At 40.7% G+C, this 12267-nt stretch overlaps 1 protein-coding gene and 1 long non-coding RNA gene across 2 annotated transcripts in view; one reads left to right on the plus strand and one right to left on the minus strand.

Annotated features, from left to right (window-relative positions):
* Positions 1–3080, plus strand: part of LOC133574595 (uncharacterized) — a 7060-nt gene extending 3980 nt beyond the window's left edge. Inside the window, exons 2-3 of the long non-coding RNA XR_009811412.2 lie at positions 2545–2634; positions 2730–3080. This is a non-coding gene — a long non-coding RNA (uncharacterized lncRNA). The remainder of the gene's footprint in view (positions 1–2544; positions 2635–2729) is intronic.
* atp6v0a2a (ATPase H+ transporting V0 subunit a2a) overlaps positions 281–12267 on the minus strand; it is a 53629-nt gene continuing 41642 nt past the window's right edge. The window contains exons 16-20 of the mRNA XM_061926761.1: positions 5873–5992; positions 5691–5801; positions 2817–2934; positions 2572–2743; positions 281–997 (exon numbers count right to left, since the gene is read on the minus strand). Of these exons, the coding sequence (XP_061782745.1) occupies positions 895–997; positions 2572–2743; positions 2817–2934; positions 5691–5801; positions 5873–5992 (624 nt within the window). The 3' untranslated portion in view covers positions 281–894. The remainder of the gene's footprint in view (positions 998–2571; positions 2744–2816; positions 2935–5690; positions 5802–5872; positions 5993–12267) is intronic.

Here is a 12267-nt window from a genome sequence, read left to right on the forward strand (position 1 = left end):
TTACTTTACTGAGTCTACAACCCCCTGGCGCTGTTTTGTACTGTTTCTGTTCTTGGTTTGATTATTATTATTTATTGATTGTATGTAAATGTTGAATATTATAAATAAAAGTTTATAAAATAAAAATAAATTTTAAAAAAATCATGCATTTTCCAAAACATTACGTTTTAATGTTTAATCAACACACACATGTATTGTAAATTATTGTATTAAATATGCTTTAATGTTAAAGATGAAGTTAAATTTCAGATGTCAAAAGCCCCCAATAAATTAAAACACATGCTTGCGAAAGCTTTATTCAACACATCAAAATGGTAAAATATTGGACTCTACTACAGAGTTTTTTTTCTTTGAAATAAATAGCACAATGAATAATACATACAATAAGCACATCTGGCTGCAGAGTAGAGGAACAGGGTTACATTTAAATAATGAATTATTAATAATAATAATAAGCAAATAGCAAAACATTTTTTTAAATTTTGGCATCATCACAATCATAAATAAGGTGACCCTTACAATACAATCATTTCTGAAAAGTGCTTCTTTGCTATTTGTCAGACAATTTATGAAATAAATATGTATGGCACCATGACAGACTTGCATTGTGCTGCTAAGAAGTTGTTTACACAGCACAATTCAAGTTTGTAACCCACCCGTGTGCCTTCAACTGCAGTTTTAAATCCACCGATGTGCACCCAGAGGTTTGCTGGATGGAGAAGTAAGGCAGTCAGCACAGCAGAAAGGATTTTTTTTTCTATCTTCATAACGGTCAAAAAACACTTTGCTACGAGAGCGACTTCTCATCGTCTTGAGGCTTCACAGTGAGAATTGTCCCCAGTATGCAGCATCCTTCCAAGTCAAAAGGCCCGCCGTCTGTCCGCATTCCACGCTTCAGAGGAGGCCGTCTTGCTCGAAAACCGAGGGCAAAAGGGAGAAGTCGAAGGGCACGAACTTGACGCCTGTGCCGTGGTAGAATTTGTTCTGAAACTCCACCCTGAAATAAAAAATGTCATCTCAGAACATTAGAAATCAAACAATTGATGCTTTCACTGACTGTAGTAAAGGAAAATACATTTAAAGGCATTTTTTGTTTATAGATATTTGTGGAAGTTAAAAGGCCTTCCAGTTGACCTATGTCAGAGGTGTCAAAGTGGTTTTCACTGAGGGCCACATCGCAGATATGTTTGGCCCCAATGGGCCGCTTCTAACAGTGAATACTATTATTACACAATTTTTGTATGCATTTTATTAGTAGATTTTTTTTTTTAAACTAAAATTTAAAAAAATATATGGTAAGTTGCAATAATTTCACCTCAAAATGTAGAGTATATTACTGTAAATGGAAAAACTACTGCTGTTTTTTTGGTAAAAAAAAAAAAAAAAGGCAGCTCAGTTGCCAGGATTTTACTGTAAAATTTACATTTGTTTTTTTCATGTAAATAAAAAAACCCTGCAATTTTACAGTAACATTTTTTTTTTTTTTAGCGCAAATCAACAACTGTAGATTTTTGGGTGGGGGGGCGTGGTTAAGAGGAGAGGAGTATATTTACAGCTAGAATTCACCAATTCAAGTATTTCATATATATATATATATATATATATATATATATATATATAAAATAAATACTTGACTTTCAGTTAATTCTAGCTATATATATATATATATATATATATATATATATATATATATATATATGTATAAATAAATAAGAGAAATACTTGAATTTCAGTGTTCATTTATTTACACATATACAAACACATAACACTCATCTACTCATTGTTGAGTTAAGGGTTGAATTGTCCATCCTCGTTCTATTCTCTGTCACTATTTTTCTAACCATGCTGAACACCCTCTCTGATGACGCATTCTGCTTCGTCTCATTGTTGTGTGCGCAGTTGTGCACTGCACTCTCTAAAAGCCCTAGATGTTATTGTCACATATGCATGTACAGTAGATGGCAGTATTGTTCTGTTTAAGAGTATCACAACATTGCTGTTTACGGCAGACGAACTGCTTTACGGTAGACGAAAAATGTGACTGCTGTTGTTGTGTGTTGTTACCGTGCTGGGAGGACGTTAATGAAACTGCCTAACAATAAATCCACATAAGAAACCAAGAACTCGCCCTCGATCATTCTACAGTTATAACGTGATTGGGCAGGCACGCTGTTTATATTGTGGGAAAGCGGACGTGAAAACAGGCTGTTGACACGTCACTCAGGTCCGCATGGAGCTGGAGGGGGCGTGGCCTCCAGCTCCGCCTGAATTTCGGGAGAAAATTTGTCCCGGGAGGTTTTCGGGAGAGGCGCTAAATTTCGGGAGTCTCCCGGAAAATCCGGGAGGGTTGGCAAGTATGATATACACACATATATTGTTAAAAGCGGCCCTCTCAGGGCAACCATAACTGCCAATGAAAACCAGTTTGACACCCCTGGTCTATGGCAACACTAGTTTGTTCAATACAACACTAATATGGAAACAGGAGTTCAGGACATTCAGAGCAAACAAAGCCATGCCTAACTTTAAGATTTCTATTTGCAGTGGTGTGCTGGTGCAGCGGGGACTCACCAGTGGAGGCGGAGAGCGTGGAGGAACGCCGACAAACCTTCCATGACCAGCAGGATGGACACGGTGAGTAGCGCAAAGACGCCAAACACGGGCACTAAAAACACCACCCCGACTCTCGTGGTGATCTTGAAGCCGAGACGCATCACCATGTCCCACAGCACCTCAGACAGCTCTGGACGGATAAGCAACCAAATCCATGACAAACATCACAACTTGGCGCCTCGACGGATTAGGGCGGCACTTACGTGCGTGCGCCAAGCTCAGAGCCCAGAGTCGCAGGTACGACGCCGTGTTGGATATGCAGCCCAGGCAGTACTCGATGGTGTGGATGGCCTGGTGCAGGAGCACGTCCGCAAAGTCAAACTGGACAACAAATAATACAACAAAACTGGTTGTCAATTGAAACTCAGCATTATTGTCTTTTAAGGTCAGAAATTGTAGTGTTTTTTAATGTTATTTAAGGTCCCACAATAGTGTATTGTCCACAATCTGGCCTTGATGCTGGAATTCATACCGTTATAAAACAGGAGTTCTTAACCTTTTTGAATTTGGGGCCACTCAAATATTAATACTGAATTAATAATCTTACTCTTGATTTTATAAAAAGTGACTCATAAATAACTCGAAAAAATACATTTACATACAGTTATGTTGCGCTAAAACCGATTAACTATATTAATAATGTTTTTGAACTAAAGTGCAAATGAATATACAGCTTCACCACTTTAGTCACACTGCTGCCCATAATAATAATAATAGATTTTATTTGTAAAAAGCACTTGACATTGAGTAAACAACCTCAAAGTGCTACAGTGTATTAAAAAAAATAAAAATAAAAAGATAATAAAAAATAAAAATAAATAAAAACTAGAACAGCCAAATAGCTAAATCTAGTATCATACCTGCCAACTTTTGAAATCAGAAAAACCTAGTAGCCAGGGTCCAGGGGCCGCAGGCCCCGGTAGGTCCAGGACAAAGTCCTGGTGGGGGGTTCAGGCTTCGCCCCCCGACGCAAAATGATTATTAGCATTCAGACAGGTTAAAATGTTGCTAAAACCATCACTTTTCTATCAGTCACAGTGACTTTTCAAAACAAAAATATTACAGCAAAAATCATATGGGTTGATTGACATGTTTATTCTGTAAGCTAACTTCAATAGTTTGAAATTATTTTGACAGTTAAAGCCAGTTATCCTGTCAACCTTTCACAAGACTTCAATTTGTTAATTGAAAGTATAAACACTTTTTACAGTAAACAAATGGTAAAACAGTACTAAACAATTCCATTAAAAAAAAAATTGGTGTCATTATTAACTTTCTGTCCAAGCTTGTATAATCTAATGCCTTGTTCAATTGTAAACAATATTCTGTGCCTAAAATTCACATTTCTATCACAATTATCATACTGTAAACATGGTAAGCTAACTTCATTAAAATTAATAGTCCTGTCAATAGCATGGAATTACAATTCAAATGTAGTTTTTTTGTAAGCCTTTCAAAAGAATTCAAAATATGAAAAATGAATGAAAATTAATTTAAGCCATCAGACACTTGAAAAGTGGCACATCACATCTCTAATGTAATCATTTTAACTTTTTAACAGAAATAGCACTGCAAAAATATTAAGGACATACTTCTGTATTTTGGTAGTTATGCTGTCAACATTTAACAAGATTTCTTCAACTTGGACTTGAAAGCATAAATAGTATAAACACTTTTAACAGTATAACAGTACTAAACAATTCCAATAGATAACATTGGTGTCATTACCTTTTTGTGGCTAAAATCCGAAAAACGTTGAAAGTTTTCCACTTGTATCGCTAGCAACGGCATTAGACTTGTGTTTTTTTGTCCCAACGTGGTCTTTTACATCGCTAATTTCTCCGTGTCCGATCGAAAAATCTTATCTGCACAAAGTGCAATTCGCATAGTTTTCACCCTTTTTGGAACGGATAATTATTCCCGGATAGGCTTTTGAATATTCTTCACGGAATGACTGCAGTTTTCTTTTCGGTTTAAGACTCGTTTGCGATTTTTCTCCGGCTGATTCCATGATCGTTCGCTCGTTTGGAAACAATGGCAACTGGTGCCTCGTGCTTGGCAGCGGTGCTATAAATAGCCTCGCGCATGGCATTCGGAATGGCTCGATAGGAAGTTACGGGAAGCAGTGTCGATTGTCATTGTTACGCGATTTCGTGAATAAAACATTAAAAAAAAATTTTTTTTTTTAATTAATGAAAAACCGTATTTTTTATCACTGCAACCGTAACCCGGAATAGGTTGATGAAAACCGTACTAATTACAGGAAAACCGGAGTAGTTGGCAGGTATGTAGTATGCATATATCTAAAAAAAAAAAGAAAAGGCTTTTTTTAAAAAGAAGGGTTTTGGGGGTGAGTAGTTCTTTGAGGTAGAGGGGGGCATTTCCATTGCCCACTGCTCCCCTCACCTCCCAGGGGGTGAACAAGGGGATGGGTCAAATGCAGAGGACACATTTACACCACACCTAGTGTGTGTGTGACAATCATTGGTACTTTAACTTCATGTAGACCAGTGGTTCTCAAATGGGGGTACGCGTACCCCTGGGGGTACTTGAAGGTATGCCAAGGGGTACGTGAGATTTTTTTAAAATAGTAACAATTCAAAAATCCTTTATAAATATAAATAAAAACCTATCTTTTTTTCCAAATAGTTCAAGAAAGACCACTACAAATGAGCAATATTTTGCACTGTTATACAATTTAATAAATCAGAAACTGATGACATAGTGCTGTATTTTACTTCTTTATCTCTTTTTTTTTTTCCCAACCAAAAATGCTTTGCTCTGATTAGGGGGGTACTTGAATTAAACAAAATTTCACAGGGGGTACATCACTGAAAAAAGGTTGAGAACCACTGATGTAGACCACAAGAAAGTGTTTTACATTTAGAAAAAATATATAAAAATGACCCCTTTAATGTGCCCTATGATCTGGTGCGACTTTTGTATGAAAATAGACCTGACTCGACCCGCTCATCGGCAGTGCGCCTTATAATCCGGTGCGCCCTATGGTCCAGAAAATAAGGTACATTCCAATACAAACATTTTGTGGTAAAATAGTTGACCGCTGTTTCTCTGACCGTCTGAGCTTCTCTGCGCGTCGTCTCATCAAGTCCCTCTTCCTCGTCGTCCTCGTAGGACGGCGCCGCTGAACTGTCATCCTCGCTGGCGCGCCTCACTCTCTCGTAGCCCTGCAAGTCTCACAATCACTGCTCTGTGGAACTCGGCACGCTGCATAGCGAGGCCGCAACACCGGACTTACTCTGCGCCTGCGCAGGCTTTTGCCTCCACGGTGCATCCAGTACAAGAAAAGAGGTTTGCCTAAGAGCAGGACGGGAGCGGACAGCAGCGCGATCACCAGTAGGAACATCTGTAGACCCGTCTGTGAAGGAAATACACAAAGAAGAGCACTGAAATTAAATAACAGTGCTTCACATTCATCCGTTTAATTATTTGTGGCGGCACGCCATGATTGTTACATTTAGGGATGTAAGTGCTTTTAAATGTAATATCGGAAATTATCGGTATCAGTTTCAAAAAGTAAAATGTATGACTTTTTAAAAACGCCGCTGTGTACACGGACGTAGGGAGAAGTACAGAGCGCCGATAATCCTTAAAGGCACTAACCTTGCGTGCCGGCCCAGTCACATAATATCTACGGCTTTTCACACACACAAGTGAATGCATTCATACTTGGTCAACAGCCATACAGGTCACACTGAGGGTGGCCGTATAAACAACGTTAACACTGTTACAAATATGCGCCACACTGTGAACCCACACCAAACAAGAATGACAAACACATTTCGGGAGAACATCCGCACCGTAACACAACATAAACACAACAGAACAAATACCCAGAACCCCTTGCAGCACTAACTCTTCCGGGACGCTACAATATACACCCCCCGCTACTGCCTTCCTTTTTATTGTCATTCAAATGTAAACTTTACAGTACAGATAAGAACGAAATTTCGTTGCATTAGACTTAGACTTAGACAAACTTTAATGATCCACAAGGGAAATCGTTCCACACAGTAGCTCAGTTACAATGATGGAAAGTGTAAGGATGGAAAGGACAATGCAAATATAAATAGACTAAATTAGTTTGTGGTAGTGCAGGATAAAAGAGCAATAAGGTGCAGATATAAATAGATTACTGTACAGATAAATATATTGCACTTTTGCATATGCGTCCACTAGAGATGCGCGAATAGGCAATTATTTCATCCGCAACCGCATCACAAAAGTCGTCAACCATCCGCCATCCACCCGAACTAACATTTAATCAAAACCGCACCCGCCCGCCATCCGCCACCAACCCGTTGTTATATATCTAATATAGACGATGCAAGGCATTAGTGAGGTTATAAAGCTTTTGCCTGTTAAAGAAAGGAGACTGATCCAATGCAGCAGAGACATTCAATGCGTGCCACGCTGTCACGGCCCAGACGCACACCAGTGCGCAATCATCTGGGAGCAGCGCTGAGCGCACTTCCAAGCGCGCTCGCGCCACTCAAACTGCTGCAGGCAGCTGCGTTCTATCTTGTTTTAACATCCTGTGGCACTCTTCTGGGATCACGGCGGACGAAACTGCTCATGCTCAGGGTGTTTGTGGAGGTCTGGGGTTTTGCACAAATGTGATGCACCATGTTAGATGTCCCGGTTTTGTGACTGTCGTAGACATAAACAGCGTCGCAGCTCTTGCAAATCACGTAGCCAGCATTACTATCATCCTGATTTACAACCTCATAAAAACGAGTCCACGCTGAACTTTTCTGGCCTTTTTTCCCCTGGTCTTTAGTATTCCCTTTTTTAGTTTGTCGCGTACCACGTTTGCTGCCGGCGTTGCCATCTCTTTTTTTTTTCTTCTTCTGTTGTGGCATGCTGCAGGTGCCTGCTCGTTTTTCGTATGTAGGTAACAACATTTAACTATGTATATATATTTCCGAATTGGTTTAACTGCCACCCGCCTGAATCTATTTAAAATCTAATATTTTTTTATTTCAACCGCCCGACCAGACCCGCGGATAAAATCTAATTTTTTTTTATTTCAACCGCCCGACCCGCGGATAATCCGCGGACTCCGCGGTTGTGTCCGCAAACCACGCATCTCTAGCGTCCACGTTTATGGATGTATGTTATATTGTCTTTATATTCCAGCCAGTTAATCCATTTTTGGGGGGAATTGAGGAGATTATTATGATGCGTTCAAGAGTCTTACGGCCTGAGGGAATAAGCTGTTACAGAACCTGGAGGTTCTGCTATGGAGGCTGCCGAACCTCTTTCTAGAGTCCAGCAGTGAAAACAGTCCTTGGTGGGGGTGGGAGGAGTCTCTGCAGATTTTCTGAGCCCTGGTCAGGCAGCGGCTTTTTTTTTGCGATCTCCTGGATAGGAGGAAGAGGAGTCCTGATGATCTTTTCCGCCATCCTCACCACTCTCTGGAGAGACTTCCAGTCTGAGGCATTGCAGGCTCCAGTCCAGACAGAGATGCAGTTGGTCAGCAGGCTCTCTGTAGAATGTGCTGAGAACTTATGTCCCAGACCATTTCCCCTCACCTGTTTTCTGTTTGCAATTAAGACCATTTAAGTTGATCCTTTTGTCTACCTTGGTTGACGGGACCTTAAAGATGCTGTTATCTGTTCACTGGTAACTACAGACGATCTTTTTCATGATGCGCTCTAGTGCGCTCCTACTTTGTGGACGCCGTCTGCTCCACATTTCATAGTAAGTGTTTTTTTGCTGCGTTCCAGCATTTTGTTTTGTGTCCGTCATAGTCTGGCCGTTTAGAGCGATTCCCTTCTGCTCTCGCCATTTGTTTTTGCTTCTTTAGTGAATAAATACTAGAGATGTCCGATAATGGCTTTTTTGCCGATATTCCGATATTGTCCAACTCTTAATTACCGATTCCGATATCAACCGATACCGATATATACTGTCGTGGAATTAACACATTATTATGCCTAATTTTGTTGTGATGCCCCGCTGGATGCATTAAAGGCCTACTGAAAGCCACTACTACCGACCACGCAGTCTGATAGTTTATATATCAATGATGAAATCTTAACATTGCAACTCATGCCAATACGGCCGGGTTGGTTTACTAAAGTGCAATTTTAAATTTCGCGCGAAATATCCTGCTGAAAACGTCTCGGCATGATGACGTCAGCGCGTGACGTCACGGATTGTAGAGGACATTTTGGGACAGCATGGTGGCCAGCTATTAAGTCGTCTGTTTTCATCGCAAAATTCCACAGTATTCTGGACATCTGTGTTGGTGAATCTTTTGCAATTTGTTCAATGAACAATGGAGACAGCAAAGAAGAAAGCTGTAGGTGGGAAGCGGTGTATTGCGGCCGACCGCAGCAACACAAACACAGCCAGTGTTTCATTGTTTACATTCCCGGAAGATGACAGTCAAGCTTTACCTTTGGCCTGTGGAGAACTGGGACAACAGAGACTCTTACCAGGAGGACGTTGAGTTGGATAAGCAGACGCGGTACCGTGAGTACACATGCAGCTGCGGCTTCCAAACATTTGATCGCTTGCCCGTACGTGCGTTCCGCTATGTGCATGTCACGTACGTAACTTTGGGGACTTTGGGGAAATATATGTGCTGTATGAACTTTGGGGAGGTGAACGGTACTTTGGGCTGTGGGATTGAGTGTGTTGTGCAGGTGTTTGAGTTGTATTGGCGGGTTATATGGACGGGAGAGGGGAGGTGTTTGTTATGCGGGATTAATTTGTGGCATATTAAATATAAGTCTGGTTGTGTTGTGGCTAATAGAGTATATATATGTCTTGTGTTTATTTACTGTTTTAGTCATTCCCAGCTGAATATCAGGTCCCACCCGCCTCTCACAGCATCTTCCCTATCTGAACCCTCTAGTCCTTCACTCTCACTTTCCTCATCCACAAATCTTTCATCCACGCTCAAATTAATGGGGAAATCGTCGCTTTCTTGGTCCGAATCGCTCTCGCTGCTGGTGGCCATGATTGTAAACAATGTGCCGATGTGAGGAGCTCCACAACCTGTGACGTCACGCTACTCGTCTGCTACTTCCGGTACAGGTAGGCTTTTTTTATCAGCGACCAAAAGTTGCGAACTTTATCGTCGATGTTCTCTACTAAATCCTTTCAGCAAAAATATGGCAATATCGCGAAATGATCAAGTATGACACATAGAATGGACCTTCTATCCCCGTTTAAATAAGAAAATCGCATTTCAGTAGGCCTTTAAACAATGGAACAAGGTTTTCCAAAATAAATCAACTCAAGTTATGGAAAAAAATGCCAACATAGCACTGCCATATTTATTATTGAAGTCACAAAGTGCATTATTTTTTTTAACGTGCCTCAAAACAGCTGCTTGGAATTTGGGACATGCTCTCCCTGAGAGAGCATGAGGAGGTTGAGGTGGGCGGGGGAGTGTATATTGTAGCGTCCCGAAAGAGTTAGTGCTGCGAGGGGTTCTGGGTATTTGTTCCGTTGTGTTTATGTTGTGTTGCGATGCGATGCGGATGTTCTCCCAAAATGTGTTTGTCATTCTTGTTTGGTGTGGGTTCACAGTGTGGCGCATATTTGTAACAGTGTTAAAGTTGTTTATACGGCCACCCTCAGTGTGACCTGTATGGCTGTTGACCAAGTATGCATTGCATTCACTTTAGTGATGGGATCGGCAGTTCTTTTGACTGTACTGAATCACTAGAATCAGTTCCTTAAATTGATTCGTTCAAAAAATGTGTTCACCGAATCACCGAATCACTTCTGCAGCAGCAGTTCTGTGGGCATGTCGGCGAATCACGAGTCAGTCAGTAACAGATTCCCCAGCGGCAGATCTCGTTGTGTGTCAGTTCGCGAACGACACAAGCCCTCAGCACCCAATGAACGACACGCACAGTGACTGAACGAGAGCCTCAATGTGACGTCCTCCTCCGCGACACAGTCAGTTCTCTGTGTCAGTAGGTTCGCGAGTCCTGATTCTGAATGAGTGAGTGAGTGCAGCGCGAACCTGAATCTGAATCACGTCCTCAGCGACAACCAGTCAGTTCTTGTAAGTTCATGAAGCGAACCTGAATCACTCAGCTACAGTTCTGTGGGCCAGAGGGCGACAGACGTGAATCGCTCTCTGCCCTGACAGACTCCCCTTGACGTTCGCAAACAGACATTGCAGCTGTAGTAGAGATTCTGTTACTTTTAAAAACACTGTGTGTGCGTTTCCGGCCTGTCCAATAAACAAAGTGTGACTAAATGTCTTGGTTGTTAAAGATGTTTTATTGCACTGAAATGAAAATAAGAAATAAATAAAAGTGGGAAATAAAAAAAATAGTTATAGCCTACTAAAATGCTTGCAATCAACAGTTAAATAAATAGGCCTCGTTTGTTTAGTGCAAAAACAAATATTAAATTAAGAAACCCTTAACAAATGCCAACATAAAAACTAAATGTTCTGTAGCAAAGAAAATGTAAACTTAAATATGCAAACAAAAAGAAAATAAATACCTTCAAAATAAAACAAATAAATTAAGAGCCAGAAATGCCAACATAAAAACTAAATGTTCTGTAGTGTACGTTTAAAAATATAACAAAGAAAATATTAACTTAAATGTGCAAACAAAAAGAAAATAAATAGGCTACCTTAAATAAAACAAAACAAATATTAAACCAAGTGCCAGAAAAGCCAACATTAAAACTAAAATTTCTGTAGCTTACATTTAAAAATATAAAAACGGAAATATCAACTTAAATATGCAATAAAAAAGAAAATAAATAGCTTAAATAATATAAAAATCAAATAAATAATAGCCTATGTATATGTACATACATTAGTTATTATTTTTATTTTAAATCTTCTCAAACAGCCTGCCCTACACTTTACCCCCCGCCCCTCCCCTTCGCGTCGCTGCTGCTCAGCCTTGCCCTGCACTGACTTTCTTTCTGTCTCCTCTACTCTCATAACTTGATGTGTTGAGATAATGGGGACGGTGTTTTGTTTTCATGTGGCTTGAGTCAACATTAGCCGTTAGCTTGGAGAATGAATGGAGAGCGGATGCCAATGGCATGAAACATATCCCCGCGACGGGAGGAGAATCACTCGCGGCATTGGGACAAGCAGAGAGCGAGAGCGTTGTCGTTCACTGAGTGATTCATGTCGTTAATCCGCGGTGAACGAATCGTTCGCTCAGTCCCTCCCCCCGCCCCCATGATGAGTAGCTGGCTGCGTTGTTCGCCGACGTCACAGAATGCGCCAGTTCCACTCATACCGGCATGGTCGCGGCGGAGCTCAACTGAACTGAGAAAGGAACGAATCAGTTCATGAAGTGATTCAGTTCAGTACGTTCACTCAAAAGATTCCTTCGTTCAAACGAATCGTTCGCGAACGACACAACATTAATTCACTTGTGTGTGTGAAAAGCCGTAGATATTATGTGACTGGGCCGGCACGCAAAGGCAGTGCCTTTAAGGTTTATCGGCGCTCTGTACTTCTCCCTACGTCCATGTACCACTCCGTACAGCTGCGTTTTAAAAAGTCATACATTTTACTTTTTGAAACCGATACCGATAATTTCCGATATTACATTTTAAAGCATTTATCGGCCGATAATATCGGACATCTCTAATAAATACCCCTTTTTACTTCACGCTGCTACCTCGTTC

Source organism: Nerophis lumbriciformis, linkage group LG32, assembly GCF_033978685.3.
Source record: "Nerophis lumbriciformis linkage group LG32, RoL_Nlum_v2.1, whole genome shotgun sequence".
In the NCBI taxonomy this organism is placed as follows: Eukaryota; Metazoa; Chordata; class Actinopteri; order Syngnathiformes; family Syngnathidae; genus Nerophis; species Nerophis lumbriciformis.